At 39.6% G+C, this 17,711-nt stretch overlaps 1 protein-coding gene across 1 annotated transcript in view; it reads left to right on the plus strand.

Annotated features, from left to right (window-relative positions):
- LOC124619313 (leucine-rich PPR motif-containing protein, mitochondrial) overlaps positions 1-17,711 on the plus strand; it is a 200,162-nt gene that overhangs the window by 90,360 nt on the left and 92,091 nt on the right. Inside the window, exons 10-12 of the mRNA XM_047145621.1 lie at positions 8,109-8,282; positions 16,219-16,350; positions 16,438-16,633. Coding sequence (XP_047001577.1) covers positions 8,109-8,282; positions 16,219-16,350; positions 16,438-16,633 — 502 coding nt within the window. The remainder of the gene's footprint in view (positions 1-8,108; positions 8,283-16,218; positions 16,351-16,437; positions 16,634-17,711) is intronic.

A 17,711-nucleotide genomic window follows, 5' to 3' on the forward strand; every position in this document is an offset into this window, starting at 1 on the left:
ATAAATGAGCAGACTTCCCCCAGAGTTGAAGAGAGTATTTAAATTATTGGGGAAAGTTGACATTTGTACATTCATTTTATGTTACTAGCTTGCTTTGGCCCTTGGTCATTTTCAGATACAATGTAAACAAACCAATAAAAGTGTAGAAAAAGCTATATCATTATAATCTTCTTCTGCGTCTTCTTCTTCAGCATTATTGACCATTTCCAGCTTCCTGGGTTGAGCTGTCTCTTTCCACGACTCTTGTCCTCTTTTTAAGTACCTCTTCTGGTTGTTCTCTTCTCTTCTCTGTGGATTCCCTCACTATCCCTGTCCATTTCTTTCTTGGCTTTCCTCATGATCTCTTTCTAGTTAAACTTTCAAGAAACACTTTTTCATTTACTTCTCCCATTCTCGTCGTATGTCCATACCGCTTCAGTTTTGTTGTTTTTATCTTGTTCCGAAGTTCTGGGATTCCATTCCCTCTCTTCTTCTTCTTCTTCCTCTCTCTCTCTACCTCCTCAAGTTCTGATTCTGTTCTTTCTTGTCTTCCCTTTGATACTTCAAAAATTTCACCACTGCTGCCTGCATTCTACTCCCGTCTGTTTATGTTGTAGTTCATATACTAGTTGCATGTACTGGAATGACTTCTTGATAAGTTGAATATAGAGCATTTTTTCATTCTTTTTGGATGCCTCTGTTTTGCAGAATAATCCTTACACTCTGGTAGAAGCTGTTACCTTGTTGTATACTTTTTCCAGTTGCCTCAACTATCTACATCTACATCGATAATCTGAAAATCACACTTAAGAATCTGGCAGAGGGGTCATCAAACCTCCTTTGCAATAGTTCTCTCTTATTCTAATCTCGGAAAAGTGCATGGAAAAAATGAGCACATATATCTTTCTGTGTGAGTTCTGATTTCCCTTGTTTTATTATGATTATCATTTCTCCCTATGTAGGTCAGCGTCAACAAAATATTTTTGCATTCAGAGGGAAGAAAATTGGTGATTGAAATTTCATGAGAAGATTCCGCTGCAATGAAAAACGCCTTTGTTTTAATTATGTCCACCCCAAATCCCGTATCATGTCAGTGACACTCTCCCCCCTATTTCATAATAATACAAACATGCTGTTTTTCTTCGAATTTTCGTGATGTATTCCATTAATCCTATCTGGTGAGGATCCCAGACTGCACAGCAGTACTCCAAAAGAGGACGGACAAGTGCAGTGTAGACAGTCTCTTTGTAGCTCTGTTACATTTTCTTAGTGTTCTGCCAAGAAACGCAGTCTCTGGTTTGCCTTCCCCACAAAATTTTGTATGTGTTGTTTCCTATGTAAGATGTTCATAATTGTAATTCCTAGATATTTAGTCGAATTTATGACCTTTAGATTTGACTGATTTATCCTGTAACCAAAATTTAACAGATTCTGTTTAGCACTCATATGGATGCCCTCACTTTTTTCATTATTTAGGGTCAATAACTAATTATCGCACCAAACCGATATGATTTCTAAATTGTTTTGCAAATTGTTTTAGTCTTCTGATGACTTTACTATATGTGACAGCATCATCTGCAAACAACCTATGACAGCTGCTCAGATAGTCTCCTAAATCATTTATGTAGGTAAGGAACAGCAGAGGGTCTATAAAACTACCTTGGGGAACGCCAGAAATCACTTCTGTTTTACTCAGTGACTTTCTGTCAGTTACTACGAACTGTGGCCTCTCTGATAGGACTCCAGTCACATAACTGAGACGATATTCCATAAGCACACAATTTCACTGCAAGTCGCTTGTAGTAATACAGCATCAAAAGCCTTCTTGAAATCCAGAAGTGTGGAATCAATTTGAAATCCCTTGTCAATAGTACTTAACGCTTTGTGTGTGGAAATACTACTAGATCTGTTTCACAAGTACGATGTTTCCTAAATCCGTGTCAACTGTGTGTCAATAGACCGTTCTCTTTGCGGTAATTGATAATGTTCGAATACATTGTATGTTCCAAAGTCCTGCTGCATATCAGCATTAAGGGTGTGGGCAATTAATTTAGTAGATGATTCCTATTGCCTTTCTTGAATATTGGTATGACCTGTGCAACTTTCCAATCTTTGGCTACGTATCTTTCGTCAAGCAAGCAGTTGAAGATGTGTGTTGCATATGGAGCTATTGCATCAGCATACTCTGTAAGGAACGTAATTGGTATACAGTCTGGAGAAGAAGACTTGCTTTTTTAAGTGTAAAACTTGCTTTTCTACTCAAGTGATGTCTACTTCAATGTTCCTCATACTGGCAGCTGTCTTCATTCGAATTCTGGAATGTTTACTTCGTCTTATTTGGTGAAGGAATTTCAGAAGACCTTGTTTAGGAACTCTGCTTTGGCAGCACTGTCATCATTAGCGTTTCCATTGCTATTTTGCAGAGAAGGCATTGATTGTGTCTTTCTGCTAGCATATTTTACCTACGACCACAATCTCCTTGGATTTTCTGGCAGGTTTCAACACAAAGTTTCACTGTGGAAACTAGTACAGGAATCTCGCATTGAAGTCCGCACTGAATTTCAAGCTTCTGTAAAAGATCACCAATTCTAGAGATGTTGAGTTTGTTTAAATTTGGCATGCTTTTTTCATTGTTTCTGCAACAGTGCTCTGACCCTTTTTGTGTGTGATGGGGGATCAGCTCCGTCATTTGTTAATTTATTCGGTATAAATCTCTAAGTTGCTGTCAATACTATTTCTTTGAATTTAGGCCACATCTGGTCGACACTTACATTATTAATTTGGAAGGAGTAAAGATTGTCTCTCAGGAAGGCGTAAAATGAATTTTTATCTGCATTTTTGAATAAGTACAATTTTCATTTGTTTTTCGAGGATTTTGGGGTTACAATATTCAGTCTCGCTATGACAAACATGTGTTCACCAATCCCTGTATCCATTTTGGTTCTCGTTATTGGCTCAGGATTATTTGTTGTTAAAAAGTCAAATTTTTCTTTTCACAACTGTTTATTATTTGTGTGGGCTCATGAACTAACTGGTCAAAATAATTCTCTGAGAATGCGTTTTGCACAATTTTTGATGATGTTTTATGTGTACCTCCAGATTTAAACATATATTTTTGCCAGCATATCAAGAGTAAATTAACGTCACCAACTATCTTGCCATCATTTGCGACCACACTTCATATAGACTTGAAATGGGACTTAAACTCTGGATTATCGCAAGCGATTGCCTTAACCACTTTGGCTACCGTTACACATCCCCTGGACCGAACCAAACTTTCATATCTCACGCTGTCTACATCCTCATATCATAAACCACTGAATTCGTCACTTAACGCTCACAACATTTCTTGGATTCCTGCAACAGGGAGAATGAGACAATGATGAATCATGACCGACATTACCGTCATGCGCCCGTCAAGGCTTGGAATACTTACCTGCATGTTTGATTACATGTTGCACTGCATGTCCTCAGACTAATGAAAATTTTTTTGTGACTTGGTTTCTCAGTATTTTAGAAACCCTTTTCACACCACATACCTCCCACTTGCACCAACATACACACAGTTATTACAGAGCACAATAATGGGTAACATACAGTTAATATGATTATCTCTTGACAATTTACAGATCAATATATGTACCATCATAGTGTTGCTGACATCTGCCCACATCATCTGCACATTGTATTTGTACTGTATTATATTTTATTCCATGATGTTTTGAGTTTGTAGCTGATTGAGATTGACATCTTGCCACCACGCAGCTACACCCAAGTGTGTCATACACTGGAGATTGCTGGTGCACATTGGTATATGTATACCAAAAATTGGCATGGTGGCACAAGTGCATAGATTAACGCTGTATGACTGACCTTTGTCGAGTTAGTACTATCTATCAAATATTGTTCCATCTGAGGTGCTCAGTGGCATGGGTAATGATGACATTCAATGCACATGCTCTGCCAAATGCTGACCAGTGGAGTTAAGATTCAGTGGTCAAAATTACAAAACTTTTTCTTGATGTGCCATTGGGTGTAAAAGTTTGCTTTTCTGATGAATATATTACACAAATCACTAATTCCCATGCTTCATCAAAGCTGCTAAGATATTCTGCAAAGCGTATTTCCACAGATTCCTTGGTAATGAATCCAGTAGGGTCATCTGAGCAAAATTTTCCTGCCAGAATAATTCATAGAATGTCCCGTAGAAACACACTATTCAGGAGTGCTTAACTCTCTGGGCTGTGAAAGGGAAATGTTATGATAAAGTTCCATGCACTGTTCACGTATTGTGTGTGTTAGGTTTTGCCACACTGGCATGATATCTGTAGACTCCAGTGTTCCTGTATTTATAGGGATCTAGCCACCACCACCCTTCAAAAACTATGGATGTCTTTCTAAAGTTGTTGCACAGGGCACATGTTGTGTCTGATAGAGACAGCCTTGGATAGAAACTGTAACATCTATAATCTGTATTAAGACAATGGATATCCGCCACTTCAAGTTAGCACAGCCTTAATGAGGAATAAACATGACCATTTGCTGCAAGATAAAGAGGAGAAGAAGGATTTGGGTTTCCATAAGGATGAGTCTACAGAATACCATGCCAGCGAGGCAAAGCCTGTATTTGTCAGACCACACTCTCAATACGTGAATAGCATGTGGAAATCGATTGCCACACTCACCTTCACAACCCAGTATGTTGGCAATAGCTGAGAATTTTGTTTCCTTGGGACAGTCTATCTATGAATTATTATGTCATGAAAATCTTGGCCATAATGAGAACCTTCTGGGATTCAATTATCTGGGAATCTATGGAAATACATTTGGCAGGAAGTATTATTGATCATGGGCTGACTCGACAGAGGGTGGTCATGTAGCACTAACCTATGTGCATGCCCCACTGCACCAATGTTCGGTATAAACATAGCAACATTTGCCAGTAATCCCTAGTGTAAAACTCACTTCAACATGGCTACCTGGTTGTCTTCAGAAATATTGTGGCAAGATATCAACATCACCTGCTTTCGATCTCAAGATCTCATGGAACACTCATTACATTGGGAAAAATTCAGGATCTGTGAGTTATTTATGGCCCAGTCACATTAATGTGACCACCACATATGTTTGATGTCAAAGTGAAGTAAACGCTCACAGACAAGAAGTGGCAGTACTTGCAGTGGAGAGTATATAAAGTGTGTCAGGGACACAGAAGAAGTGCAATCATTCACATAATGTGGAAACAGAGTGAGTTATCTGACATCTGAAAGGGCATGGGTTTTGGGGCATGGATTTTGGGTCTAGGGTGGAAGCATTTCTGAAAAGGCTACGTTTGTAAACTGTTCGCATGCCACCACAGTTAAAGCTCCCTACACTATACATAACAACAAAACCAGCACTGAGAGAACTGTGGTGCGCTGTGGGCTGTAGATAACAGGTGAACAATGGCTGCAGAGATGTGTACGGGCAAATATGAGGGTAATCCCAAAAGTAAGGTCTCCTATTTTTTATAAGTACATAGACCTGTTTATTTATACAATGGTTTACATCAGTTTACAGCTTGAACATTTAGCTATTTTTTGACATAATCACCACTTCTGTCAATGCATTTTTGTGGACGCTGTGGCAGTTTTTGTATGCCCATGTCATACGAGCTCGCCGCCATGCTGTTCAGCAGGTTATGAACCTCTTCTTTCACCTTGTCATCGGAGCCGAATCGATCCCAGCCAAATGTTCTTTTAACTTAGGGAACAGGTAATAGTCACTGGGCACCAAGTCAGGACTATAGGATGGGTGGGTGATTGTGTTCCACTAAAACTGTTGTAGGAGAGCAACGGTTTACTGAGCGATGTGTGGGCTAGCGTTGTCATGGAGAATGTGTACGCCCTTGCTCAACATTCCTCTTCTCCAGTTCTGAATTGCTCGTTTCAGTTTTTTCAGAGTGCCACAGTACCTGTCAGTGTTAATTGTGGTCCCAGTTGGCATAAAGTCAACTAACAATACCCCTTTCGTATCCCAAAAAACGGTTGTCATGACTTTACCGGCAGACTGTGTTTGAATTTCCACGGCTTTGGGGAAGAAGGATGCCGTCACTGGCGTGATTGTTGCTTGGTCTCAGGTGTGAAGTGGTGTGCCCAGGTTTTGTCACCCGTGACAATTGAGTCCAGAAAGTTGTCCTGTTCGACTGCAAAATGGTGAAGAAATGTGCAGGAAGCATCAGCTCGTTGCCGCATGTGGTCCTCAGTCAGCTTGTGTGGAACCCATCTTGCGCACACTTTCCGGTGGTTCAATGTTTCCGTTAAAATTCTGTGAGTGGTTCTTCGGGAAACCTCAGGAATCAATGTGCAGAGATCATCCAGGATGATCCGCCGATCTTCGCCCATGCTTTGCTCAACCTTCAACACTGTCTGCTCAGAAATTGACAGTCTCCCGCTCCTTTGTTTGTCATGAATTTCGGTCCGACCAGCTGCAAACTCTTTACACCACTTACGAACATTTTTGACATCCATGCACGACTCACCATACACTATCGTCAACTGACGATGGATTTCAATCGGCGCAGTGCCCTTTGCATTCAAAAATTGAATAACTGCGCGCAGTTCCCACTTGGTGGTAACATTCAACGGGAGCTCCATTCTCAACGGCTGCCAAGCCAAGACTGAGCACCTCAGAGCGGCGTGCGCATGTTTACACACAGCGCGTCAAGCACTCTTCAGAACAAATGTGACCAACTGCCACACAAACAGAGTTCTATGCTTATAAAAAATAGGAGACCTTACTTTTGGTATTACCCTCTTAGATGTGCAACTGTTGAGCAACTGACTACCCAGATTAACCACAATGAACATTTCTGTGTATGGACCTCCACAGCAGGTGCCTGGTTCATGCATCCATGCTGACTGCTGTTCATCAATGACGACGGATGGGATTTGCATGCCAGTACTGCCGCTAGACATCAACTGAGTGGTAACAGGTGGCCTTTGCAGGTGAATCATGTTATAAGCTCCATCAGACAGATGGCTGTTGGCACGTGCAATGTGAAACGTCTGAAAGCCAACAGGCTGCAACAATCATCGGAAGGATCCAGGCCAGAGGATGGAGTGTTATGGTCTGGGGAATGTTCTCATGACATTCCCGGGGTGGCGATGTCATTCTGGAAGACACAGTGGACCAACCCAAATACACATCTATCCTTGGAGACCATGTCCACTCCAATGTGCAGTTTGTTTTCCTAGGCGCAGTGGCTCATACAAACAGGACAGTGCAGCATATCACATAATTCACAATGTAGAAGCATGGTCCAAAGAACACTAGGATGTCATCAAACTTCTCAGATTGAAAACCAGCCGAGAATCTGGGATCACCTCGATCGAGCTGTTCGTGCCGTGGATCCTCAACCTAGAAACCTGGTGCAGATGGCCACAGCACTGAAGTTGACATGGCTGCACACCCATTGGTACCTTCCAGAACCTCATTGACGCACTCCCTGCACATCTGTACTACAAAAGATGATTATTCGGGCTTTCGGCAGGTGATCATGTTAGTGTGACTGGACTGTGTATTTTACTTATGTTATGAACAAACCTCATCTTCCGACAACATGAAATGGATAGAATGCTACTTATCACTTAGAGGAGGCATTGAGCAGCAGACAGGCACATTGAAAGAAGACTCGTAGGCCTTAAACGCTTTGAGTTGAGCTAATTGTGGTCACTTGTGCATGTGTGCGTGTGTCCGCTTTTAATATCTAACAGCATTTTTTCTGTGTGCTTTTCTAACACTAAATGCCTTCTCCATGTGGTGTGTATCAATAATATATACTATCGTGGTTATAGAGGATATGGTTGAGATTTTCTCCAAAATTGTCTCCAGGTGTTAAAAATTTCGACAAGTACCTCTCACGTAATGCGAAACTATCAATGTGAAAGCTGCAAAATGACACAGATGTGTAACCACAGAACTCGGTGATATCATAAAGAAACTAACAAAAACAATGAAACCATTGTTTTAGGTTTATTTAGTGCTGTAACATAAGGCATAGATGAGTGACAATATTTTCTGCTTGTTCTAATTGTTTCTGTAATAAAGGCATATTAGAATGTATCATAATAAGGGAGAACTTGTTGCAGGGCTTGGTGGACCAGGGCCTGAGTATAAGCAACAGTGCTGCTGAACGCTTGCAAGAGAAACTTAGTGGCGAGGAGTTGACAAATGATATATCTACTCTCTTGTCTAAACTTACTACTGGTGAGCTGACACCCGCACCTGTACAGCGACAGACTGGACGTGCTGCTGTAATACAGGTGAGTTTTTAGCATTTTAACAGATCAGCATGAAACTGCAATTTAAAGCTTCCTGCAAAGTGTACAAACCGAAGATTTGTTGTTGAGCATTACAGTGGTGGAAATAGTGATGCCGTTGCACATAGTGCCATTGAAAGCAGTTTCCCATCTGCCTTGAAGATATTAGTGTGCATCGTGGAAACTCAGGAAAGCAATACTGAATGAAAGATTAGAGTTGCCATTTAAGTACTTGGTGCTCAGCTGTCCTTAATACCACATCGAGAATTTCTATAACTAAAACTGGTTGCATTGCTACATGGTGTTGCACAAGTGGTGGTACAGTAGCATACTCATTTCATTGTTAAACAGTAAGCAGATTGACAGTGTAATGGGACTTATGCGTTATTACTTGCTGTCTGTATGCTTTGTTCCACGTCAGTGCGAAAGCTGTTTTGTGTTGTGCTTGTTTGTGTTTTTAAATGAGGAATTCTCTGAATTTTCATGTGTTAGAGCATTCTTCTAATTTAAATATTATGTATTGAGGTCTGCTCAGAAAAAGTATAGAAATTCATTCTGTGGTAACAATGTGTTCTATTGATATTCTATGGCAGCACAGCACTAATGATAATCTCCTGAGTAACCTATTGTTTTGCACTCTTGAGATCTTGTTTAGTTTCCAGGCTGTTATTTTAGTGGAAGATGCTACAGTGTTTATATTGCTTATTTTAATGCCCAATTTACAAGAAAACTGCAATTTGAAATTTTGTATGAAAGAGGGAAAATGTGTACACAAACAAATGAACTTCTGAAACAAGCTTACAGAAATGTGCTCTTTGTTAAATCCAGTGTGTATTTATTGATTAATTTAACCTGGAAAGCTTTGGGCCATCAGGCCCCCTCTTACATCTAACGAGGCATTCTGTATATTTTAGATGACATGTGTTTCAGTAAGCAAGTTATACTATGTTGATAAATTAACAAGTACAATAGAACAGATAAATAAAGATGCAAACACACAGTTTGTATTCATATATGCTAAGTAAACTAGTAGTTACGAGGTGTGTTTTTTTTTAAGTAAGTACCTTTGTGAAACAAAAATGAAACAAGTAGACTTTTCATAGCAATTTTATTTTTACATGAAAGCCCTTACTTCAGTCTACTGTTCTACATGATTCCCACTATATTTGGCATGTTTACATTTGTGAGTATTTGAAATGCCTTCTCCAGTTGAGAATCTCGCCGACTGTGAAACATGCGCTGTGAGTCGTTTTCTTAGTGCTAAAGGCAAACTGGCTGAAATTCATTGTCAGAATAGTGAAGTGTATGGAGAAAACATTGTGAGGGATGAGTGTGCATTTTTAAAGACCGCCATACAAATGTGCATGATGAGGAACGGAATAGGTGACCGTCAGTCATCACTGACCATTTGGTGCAGAAAATTGACAAAAAAGTGAGATAGAACAGATACATTATAATTTTGGAATTATGTGATGAGTTTCCTCGAGTGTCAAGAAGTGTGCTTTATGCAGTTGTTCGCAAATCAGGTGATAGATTTCTACAAGGATGCTATTCAAAAGCTGGTTTTACGATATGATAAGTGCCTTAATATTGGTGGGAATTTGTAGGAAAGTAATTAAAGTATAGGCTTTCTTGTAAAAATAAAATTACTAAGAAAAGTCTCCTTGTTTTATTTTTATTTCAGAATGGTACTTACTGAAGCACACCTTGGAGAAACTACAGCGAGTTTTCAGTTAAGTATGCCATCAGCAGTGGACAGGAGAGGAAGGGGTGGAGGAAGGAGGGAAAGGAATGTGTTAACACACAGGTAAAGAATATAAGGGAGAAGAAGATGGCATGACTGAAAGTGAAAGGAACATTGGCCTTGCTGTTTGACAAAGGCAAAGTCAACCTTATATGCTAATTTTTGAAGAAAACTTTATCATACTGACAGCAGGAAGTGCTTCAATTTCTTAACAGCAGCACAGTATGGAATGGTGCGCAGATTGCGTGGCAGTTTGTTCCAAAGGCAGGCAACAGCGAAAGAGTTCGAAAATGTTTCTGTTTTGTGAGTGAACACAGCTAGGGTATTAGAGGAATAGAACATTGTGTTTGGATTTTGATGCCATGAAAGGTGCTTAATCTCTGATGCGATGTAGTGAAGTGCTTGCACACTGAGGAACCAGAGGAGACATAGTGTGTGATAGTCACATAGTTTGTCTGGCCACAACCACCCTATAGTCCCAGGGGGCGGGGGTTTATGATGACAACACAGTGTTTCCAGCATGCAGCTAGCCACACTTAACAAGGTGCTGCATGTATATACGAGGGTTGGAACTTAAATGGTGGCAACTATTTATTCACCAACAATACAAAAGAGGTACATGTTTGCACCTATTACTGTCCTTCGAGGTAGTCACCAGTGTTGTGTAGAACCCGCTGCCAGTGATGTGGAAGGTGTAGTATACCGTTATCAGAGCCTGTTCTGTTTATGGTGCGAAAGGAGCTGTCTACTGCTTGTCCAATCTCTGGAACAGTCCTGAAGCGAATGCCACAAAGTGGTTCCTTCGTCTTTGGAATCAAATCAAAGACACAAGGACTTAAGTCTGGGGAGTATGGTGGGTAGTACATTAATTCCAAGTCCCATCGACCGAACAGACCAGCCACAGCTTGCGCTGTATGCGCCCACGCATTATCGTGCAAAATGGTGGGTGGGTTGCTCAGAAAGTGTCACTGCTTCTTTCTTAAAGCTGGTCACAGGTGATGTTCCAAAAATGAACAGTAATACTGTGCATTGATGGTCTGCCATGGTCTCTGCTCACCGTTACGTTAGACTGCTCGCTCACAAGTGACTGTGTTTCCCTCGATTGTGAGCATGCCTGTGACATGAGACGGGCAAGTCCATTTGCTCTGAGGTAAGGTAGGTATGTCATCAATGTGTGCTATCAGCGGCAATAGTAGATTCCATTGCATAGTGTCTTCACAGCAGTTTTGCCACTATTTAAGATCCAACCTACGTACATAACAGGCAACAAAGTAACCACATGGGCTCAAGAAAGAACTACAACTTGACTCCCTCAAACTTATAACCCAAAGTAATTTTAATAGGAGTATAATTGGGCATCTGAACCACTAACATTGCCATATCGACAGATGTTGCAGGCGTAATGTGCACAAGCATAAATGGTCTTGTGTTTTAATGACTTGGGTCATGTTGAATTATGTCACAATAGTGGATGTTCAGTAGTATGAGTGCTTGCACGAGTTTGTTTCATGCCCTATGGAAATATGTTCTAAAACTTTTTGAGAGCGTAGAGGCATACTGAGCACTTCTGGCACATTGTGACAGTATTCTCTACCCATTTGAGATTCTTGTCCAATGTTACACTGAAGTTCTTCACTGTTTTCAGATATGGTATTGAAATACTTTTGAGCTGAATGGGAATTAATTTTTCATGGAATTCTGAACTTATTCATTTCTGATGTGTTGCTAAGATTATTTGTGACAGTTTATGAAGTCTAAGTCCCAGGTTTTTCGTGCATGTTACTGCTGAATGCAGATTGTCATTCATCTTTATATCTTCAGGTCTGGGACTTTGGTAAAGCTGGTGTGGTATAGAAATGATATTTACAGAAAGACAGAGCAGACAAAATGTCATTAATATATAATGAAAACAAAGGTGTGCCTAAAACTGACCTTTGTGCCATTCCTGGGGGAACGTGTTACCAGGGAAAGTTTTAATTCCCACAGACAACACATAGCTGTCTGTTTTACAGATAGCTTTGAAACCACTTCAGTGCATTATCTGAGAAATTTAGCTGTCACATTTTTGTGAGTGGATTGTCAAAATCAACATTATCAGTAGCTTTGCTAAAGTCTAGTACATTATCAGTAGCTTTGCTAAAGTCTAGTAGTATCAGTATTGTTGCATATTTCTGGGCATGAGATACCTTAATTAGTGTAGTGTGTGTGCACTATGGTGTTTACAAAAGCCAGCCTAATACTTGCCATATAGGTTGAATTCACGCAAGTGTTCAGTGATTAGTCATAAGCAATATATGCTAAGTCTCTAGAAGCAGCAGCTAATATTCTAAGTAGTCAGTATTCACTACGCGATTACGGATTTTCAATTTTAGTGATGGGTCAGACTGTGCTTCTTTTCCATGGCTTGGGACACTTTCCATTCAGGAGGGAAAAATTGAAATGTCAGCTGAGACAGTTATTAAGATATCGGCAGTATTCTTGATCGTCATTATGCTGATACTGTCATTGCCTATCGCTTCAGAAGAGAATCTTATTATTGCTTTTCTCCTTGTATTTGTTGCTAAGTGTTCGAGACAGAGACAGTCATAGTTATGTTTGGGGATTCTTTTGGGTGATAGTTACTTGCCGCTTAGGGGTTGAAAGATGTAGAAAATAATTCATTCCAGTCATCATCTGTGATCTGAGTTTTTGTTTCAGACATCTGAGCTACAGAGATTCTTCCATAGAGTTTCAGGTCTTGTATCACTGCATACGAGGTGTGTTCAAAAAGTAACGTGACTTTGCATTTTTGTAAAAAAAAAAAAAAAAAAAAAATAATAATAATAATTTATTTATTCATTCATTGATAATCTTGTTGTCCCCTTCAAAGTATTCCTCCTCAGATACATTACACTTGTGCCAACTTTCTTCCAATCCTTGAAGCACTTCTCATAAGCACTTTTTGGTACAACCTTGAGTCACAAAACAGAAACATTTGCGAACTCTTTTGCTGTTGCCTGCCTTTGGAACAAACTGCCATGCAATCTGCGCACAATTCAATGCTGTGCTGCTGTTAAGAAATTGAAGCACTTCCTGCTGTCAGCATGATAAAGTTTTCTTCAAAAATTAGCATATAAGGTCGACTTTGCCTTTGTCAAACAGCAAAGCCAATGTTCCTTTCACTTTCAGTCATGCCATCTTCTTCTCCCTTATATTCTTTACCTGTGTGTTAACACATTCCTTTCCCTCCTTCCTCCACCCCTTTCTCTCCTATCCACTGCTGATGGCATACTTGACTGAAAACTCACTGTAGCAGTTTTTGTTTCCTCAGTCGTTGAAAATCTTTGTCCTTTTGTAGGTCTCTTCAGTTTTGCGGTGGTTTCGGCCAAAAAAATCTCTCAAGAGCAACGATGAACGAGCAGGTGCAATTTCGTGGTGCAAAAGCAATGAATTTTTTCCCCCCACAATTCCAGACTTTTTTGTGTATTGCTTCTCGTAAATGGCACATAACGTCAAGATAATACACCTTATTGACTGTACATCCTTGAGGCAAAAATTCATGATGCACCAGGCCACGGTAATTGAGAAAAACAGTGAGGAAAACTTTGACATTTGATCATATTTGGCGTGCTTTTTTTTGCTCTTGACTCTCCAGGATGCTTCCATTGGTACGATTGGGCTTTGGTTTTGACATCATAATGTGAACCCATGTTTTATCACCAGTTATGACCCTTTTGAGCAAATCGGGATCATCATTGACATCATTCAAGAGTTTTTGAGCAATGCTCATGCGACAGTTCTTCTGATAAAAATTGAGAAGTTTTGGAACAAACTTCGCTGACTCATGTCTCGTGCCCAGAACATCCGAAAAAATTGCATGACATGAGCCGATCAAAATGCCAACATCCTCAGCAACTTTTCTTACAGTAATTCAACGATTGTCCAAAACAATTTTCTTCACAGCTTTGACGTTATCATCTGTTGTTGATGTGCTGGGGCCTCCAGAGCGACATTCGTCATTGGCATCTTCTCGGCCATTTTGGAAGGGCTTGGTTAGAACAGACTTACCTTATGCCACTGTTACCATTTCAAGTGTTTTAGAGCACTTGATTCCATCTTTTTCACAAAATTTGATGCAAATTCTGTACTCCATTTCTTACAGTAACTGAAAATTGTTGAGCACACTAAAACATGTATAACCTTTCTATCTGTCAGAAACAAACAAAATAGGCTATACAATTGAAATTGTAACATATGTTTGGGATGTGTGTACCAACAAAACAACAACAACAAAAATCGATAATTGAATGTATGTTGCCCTTGCAATTTGAAAAGTCACCTTACTTTTTGAACAGCCCTCGTACATGGGAACAAGTGTGTGTTATTTTGGCATTGTGAATGTATCGCTTTCCCCTGTTTTGTAGCTTTTTGTTTTCTTTGTAACCCCTCAGGTTTTGGGTTTACCTTGAAATGTGTATGGGTATCGTCAAACAGTGGAAAGTCCTGGATGGAATAGTGACAGTATTATGAAAAGGATAGATTGCTACTCACTTTACAGAGGAGATGTTTGAGTTGCAGGCAGACACAACAATAAGAGTGCTAGTGTGTGAGCTTCCAGCCGAAAGATCTGCTTCTAAAGTAGACAATAAATGCACTTTCAGCAAAAAAACTCACATGTGGCCAATTTCTCTGGCCGCCTTAGCAGAAGGCTTTTTGGCCAAAAGCTCATATGTTAGCAGTTTTTTGCTGTGCCTGTCTGCGAGTCAATACTTCCTATTCATTCTTCGTTTGACATAATTTGTCAACAATGGAGCAGGAAGTTAACTTACACAGATTGTGCATGTTCATCATAGAGAGCAGTAAGTTTATTAGCAAAATCTTTGATTTTGCCATTGATTGTAGTCCCTCTGATTATTTGATGCCATATGATTTTTGATCAATCAGCTGTTGGAACAACACAGTCAGTATGTTTAATGTTCCTACAACATGATTTGAACTTTGGGTGCTGCACAAAGTGGGCTAGGAAATTTATATTATGTGCTAAAAAGACTGGAGCCAAAGTTTGACCTATATCTTTTAGTTTGCCTCCTTTTCATTGCAGTTTTGTCTGCAAGAGTGACTGCACACTGTGTGGCATGTAGGTTGTACTGGAGGAATATTCATGTTGTTACAACTAAACAATCATCTTACCTTTATTGTGGAGGGAGTGTCTGTCAGTAGGTCTGTGTTCATGCCTCTCCTTGCGATAACACGTTCGTATTGACACTGATGTGAATGAAATCCTGACTGAAAGGAAGTCATTGAGCCGATTTCTGGTAGCCTGTAGATGGTACCAGTAAAATACTCCTGACTGAAATAACATAAATTCAGCCTGCCTTCCTGCACTAGGATTTGACAGACTTAAGACTGTAGGTTTGAGATCAGTTTGTATATATGCACTGACACACCCACTAAGGCTGTTTGGTCTGTCTACCCTAAGAAATGTATATCCTGGAAGGTGATCAGATGTATAGGCTATATGATTTTTAGCCACGTTGCGGGCAAGATGATTATTTGATAGTTAAGTTGGTGGAAGAGGATAACAATTCCTCCTATTCTAAAATGATCATCCCTCAATTACGTATATCCTTAAACCTCAAATAGTGGCACTCTCATTCAGAAAATTAATAATCTGTGCACACCAACTGTCTTTTATCAGAGAACTTGCAAAAGAAGTAAGAATCTTAATTGTTACACATTAAGAGTATTAAAAATAGTAATTTAAATGTGTCTTGGGTTGCAACAAAGTTTGTTCCTCATTGTACTGAAGATCAGAAGGAATATAGAGTTAATGTTTGCGTGAACCTTCTTGACCAAGCTGCTGCTGATGGAACATTCTTGCATAGGATAATCACAGAAGAACAGTATTGAATTTAAGGCTATGACATTGAAAGTCGAGTCATTGCAGTTGATTGGAAAAGGATCTCCACATCCAAGTAAATCATGACAGTTCAATCTAAAGTCAAGTTATTGCTCACAGTTTCTTTTCATGACAATGGAGCCTTGCTTTTCTAATTTTTAATGTTGAAGATATTGCTATTTTAAATGGCAACAATTTAAGAAATTAAATTAGGACATATATTCTTCATAATTATGCGTTGTAAGTTTTTAGTTAGGGTGCAGGATTTTCTGGTAGAGAGGAAAGAAACATTTCACTGTATTTTGTAAATGTTAAAGGATGAACAACAACTGAAAGAACAGATTAAAACTCTGGAAGCCAAAGAACAATCTTCGAACGGTGTCAAGAGGCAGTTACTGTCCCTCTATTGCCGAAATAAGGAACTTGATAAAGCTGAACAGCTGAAACAGGTTAGTGGCTTTGATAATACTCTAAATAAATCTCCCTGTTCTTATACTTTTCAGTCATGGAAGTAATATAATATTTTTGTTTTTCAGGAACTTGAAGCACAGGGATTTGTGTTGACAGCGGGTGTGCAGTCTCAATTGATTGATATGTACTGCCACCATGATAAACTGGATGAAGCATTAGAATGCCTTAAGAGGCTACAGGAAAAAGAACCTGATTTCGCTATAGGTGATCTTCGAATTCTCAAACTTGCAGGTCTCTTGATAAAGAACAACAGATTACAAGGTAAGTAAATAGCAAAGGGCTGTCACATTTTAATTACTGAAAAATGCTAAGATTAATAACACCTTGCCATTTCACATAACTCTTCTATTAAAACTTGCAGTCAAGATGAAGGGGACATGCAGTACTGCTATTAATAACTTATAGTTTCATTAGCAAATCATCATCATAGTTCAAACCATATTGTTAATGATCTTGCAGGTTCTAGTGCTCAACAGCCAGCATTTAGTAGTATAATGTGTGATATAAATAGCAAGTTGTGGAATACTGCAGTAAAAAATAAATTAATGCATTCAGGAACTATTTGCTGAACATGAACTGAGAAAAAGCATGCTATACACTTACATCCATGATCCACAAGCTGCCTTATGATTTGTGGTGGAGGAAGCTTTGTCTGTTGTTGTCACTTCTCACCTTTCTTGTTCCAGTCACAAATGATGCGGGAGGACAAGACATTGTCTGTAAGCCTCTGTATGAGATGTAATCTCTGCCATTTGACCTTCAATGTCTTCTCACTAGATGCATGTCGACAAAACAAAACTGTTCACATATATTGATGAGCCCAGGTACCTTAGGTTGTCTGCAACTCTTACAAGTGATAACACACCTGACTTTGGCAGTGGTGGCAGCACCACATGTAACACTCTTGTAGCAATGCATTTTTTCCCTTCTTATTGTAACGATATTACTTATAAACCTTTTTGATTTTCTGTGATAGTGTATAATTACTGCATGTTGTTTCACATAAGAACTTTGAAAAAGTTTCTGCTTGAGGGTGTTGCTGCAGCATATATGCAACCCAGTGTGACTCCAGTGCAGGTATACAAGCGCTGACATGTAAAGGATTAGTGTGACATTTCCAGTGTGTACGTGGCAAATGCAGAAATGTGAACTATGGTGATGTTATCACCAAATGCGTCCAAACAGGACCAACATGCTGTTATTCACTTCTTGCTTGCCGAAGGACAAACACGGGTAGACATTCACCAGAGAATGAAGAATATGTAAGGGGTAACATGTCTGTCGAAAACCACTGTTGTGGAATAGTGCACCAAATTCTGTGTTGGTCGTGATTTGACAC

The sequence above is a fragment of the Schistocerca americana genome, chromosome 6, assembly GCF_021461395.2.
Source record: "Schistocerca americana isolate TAMUIC-IGC-003095 chromosome 6, iqSchAmer2.1, whole genome shotgun sequence".
Classification (NCBI taxonomy): domain Eukaryota; kingdom Metazoa; phylum Arthropoda; class Insecta; order Orthoptera; family Acrididae; genus Schistocerca; species Schistocerca americana.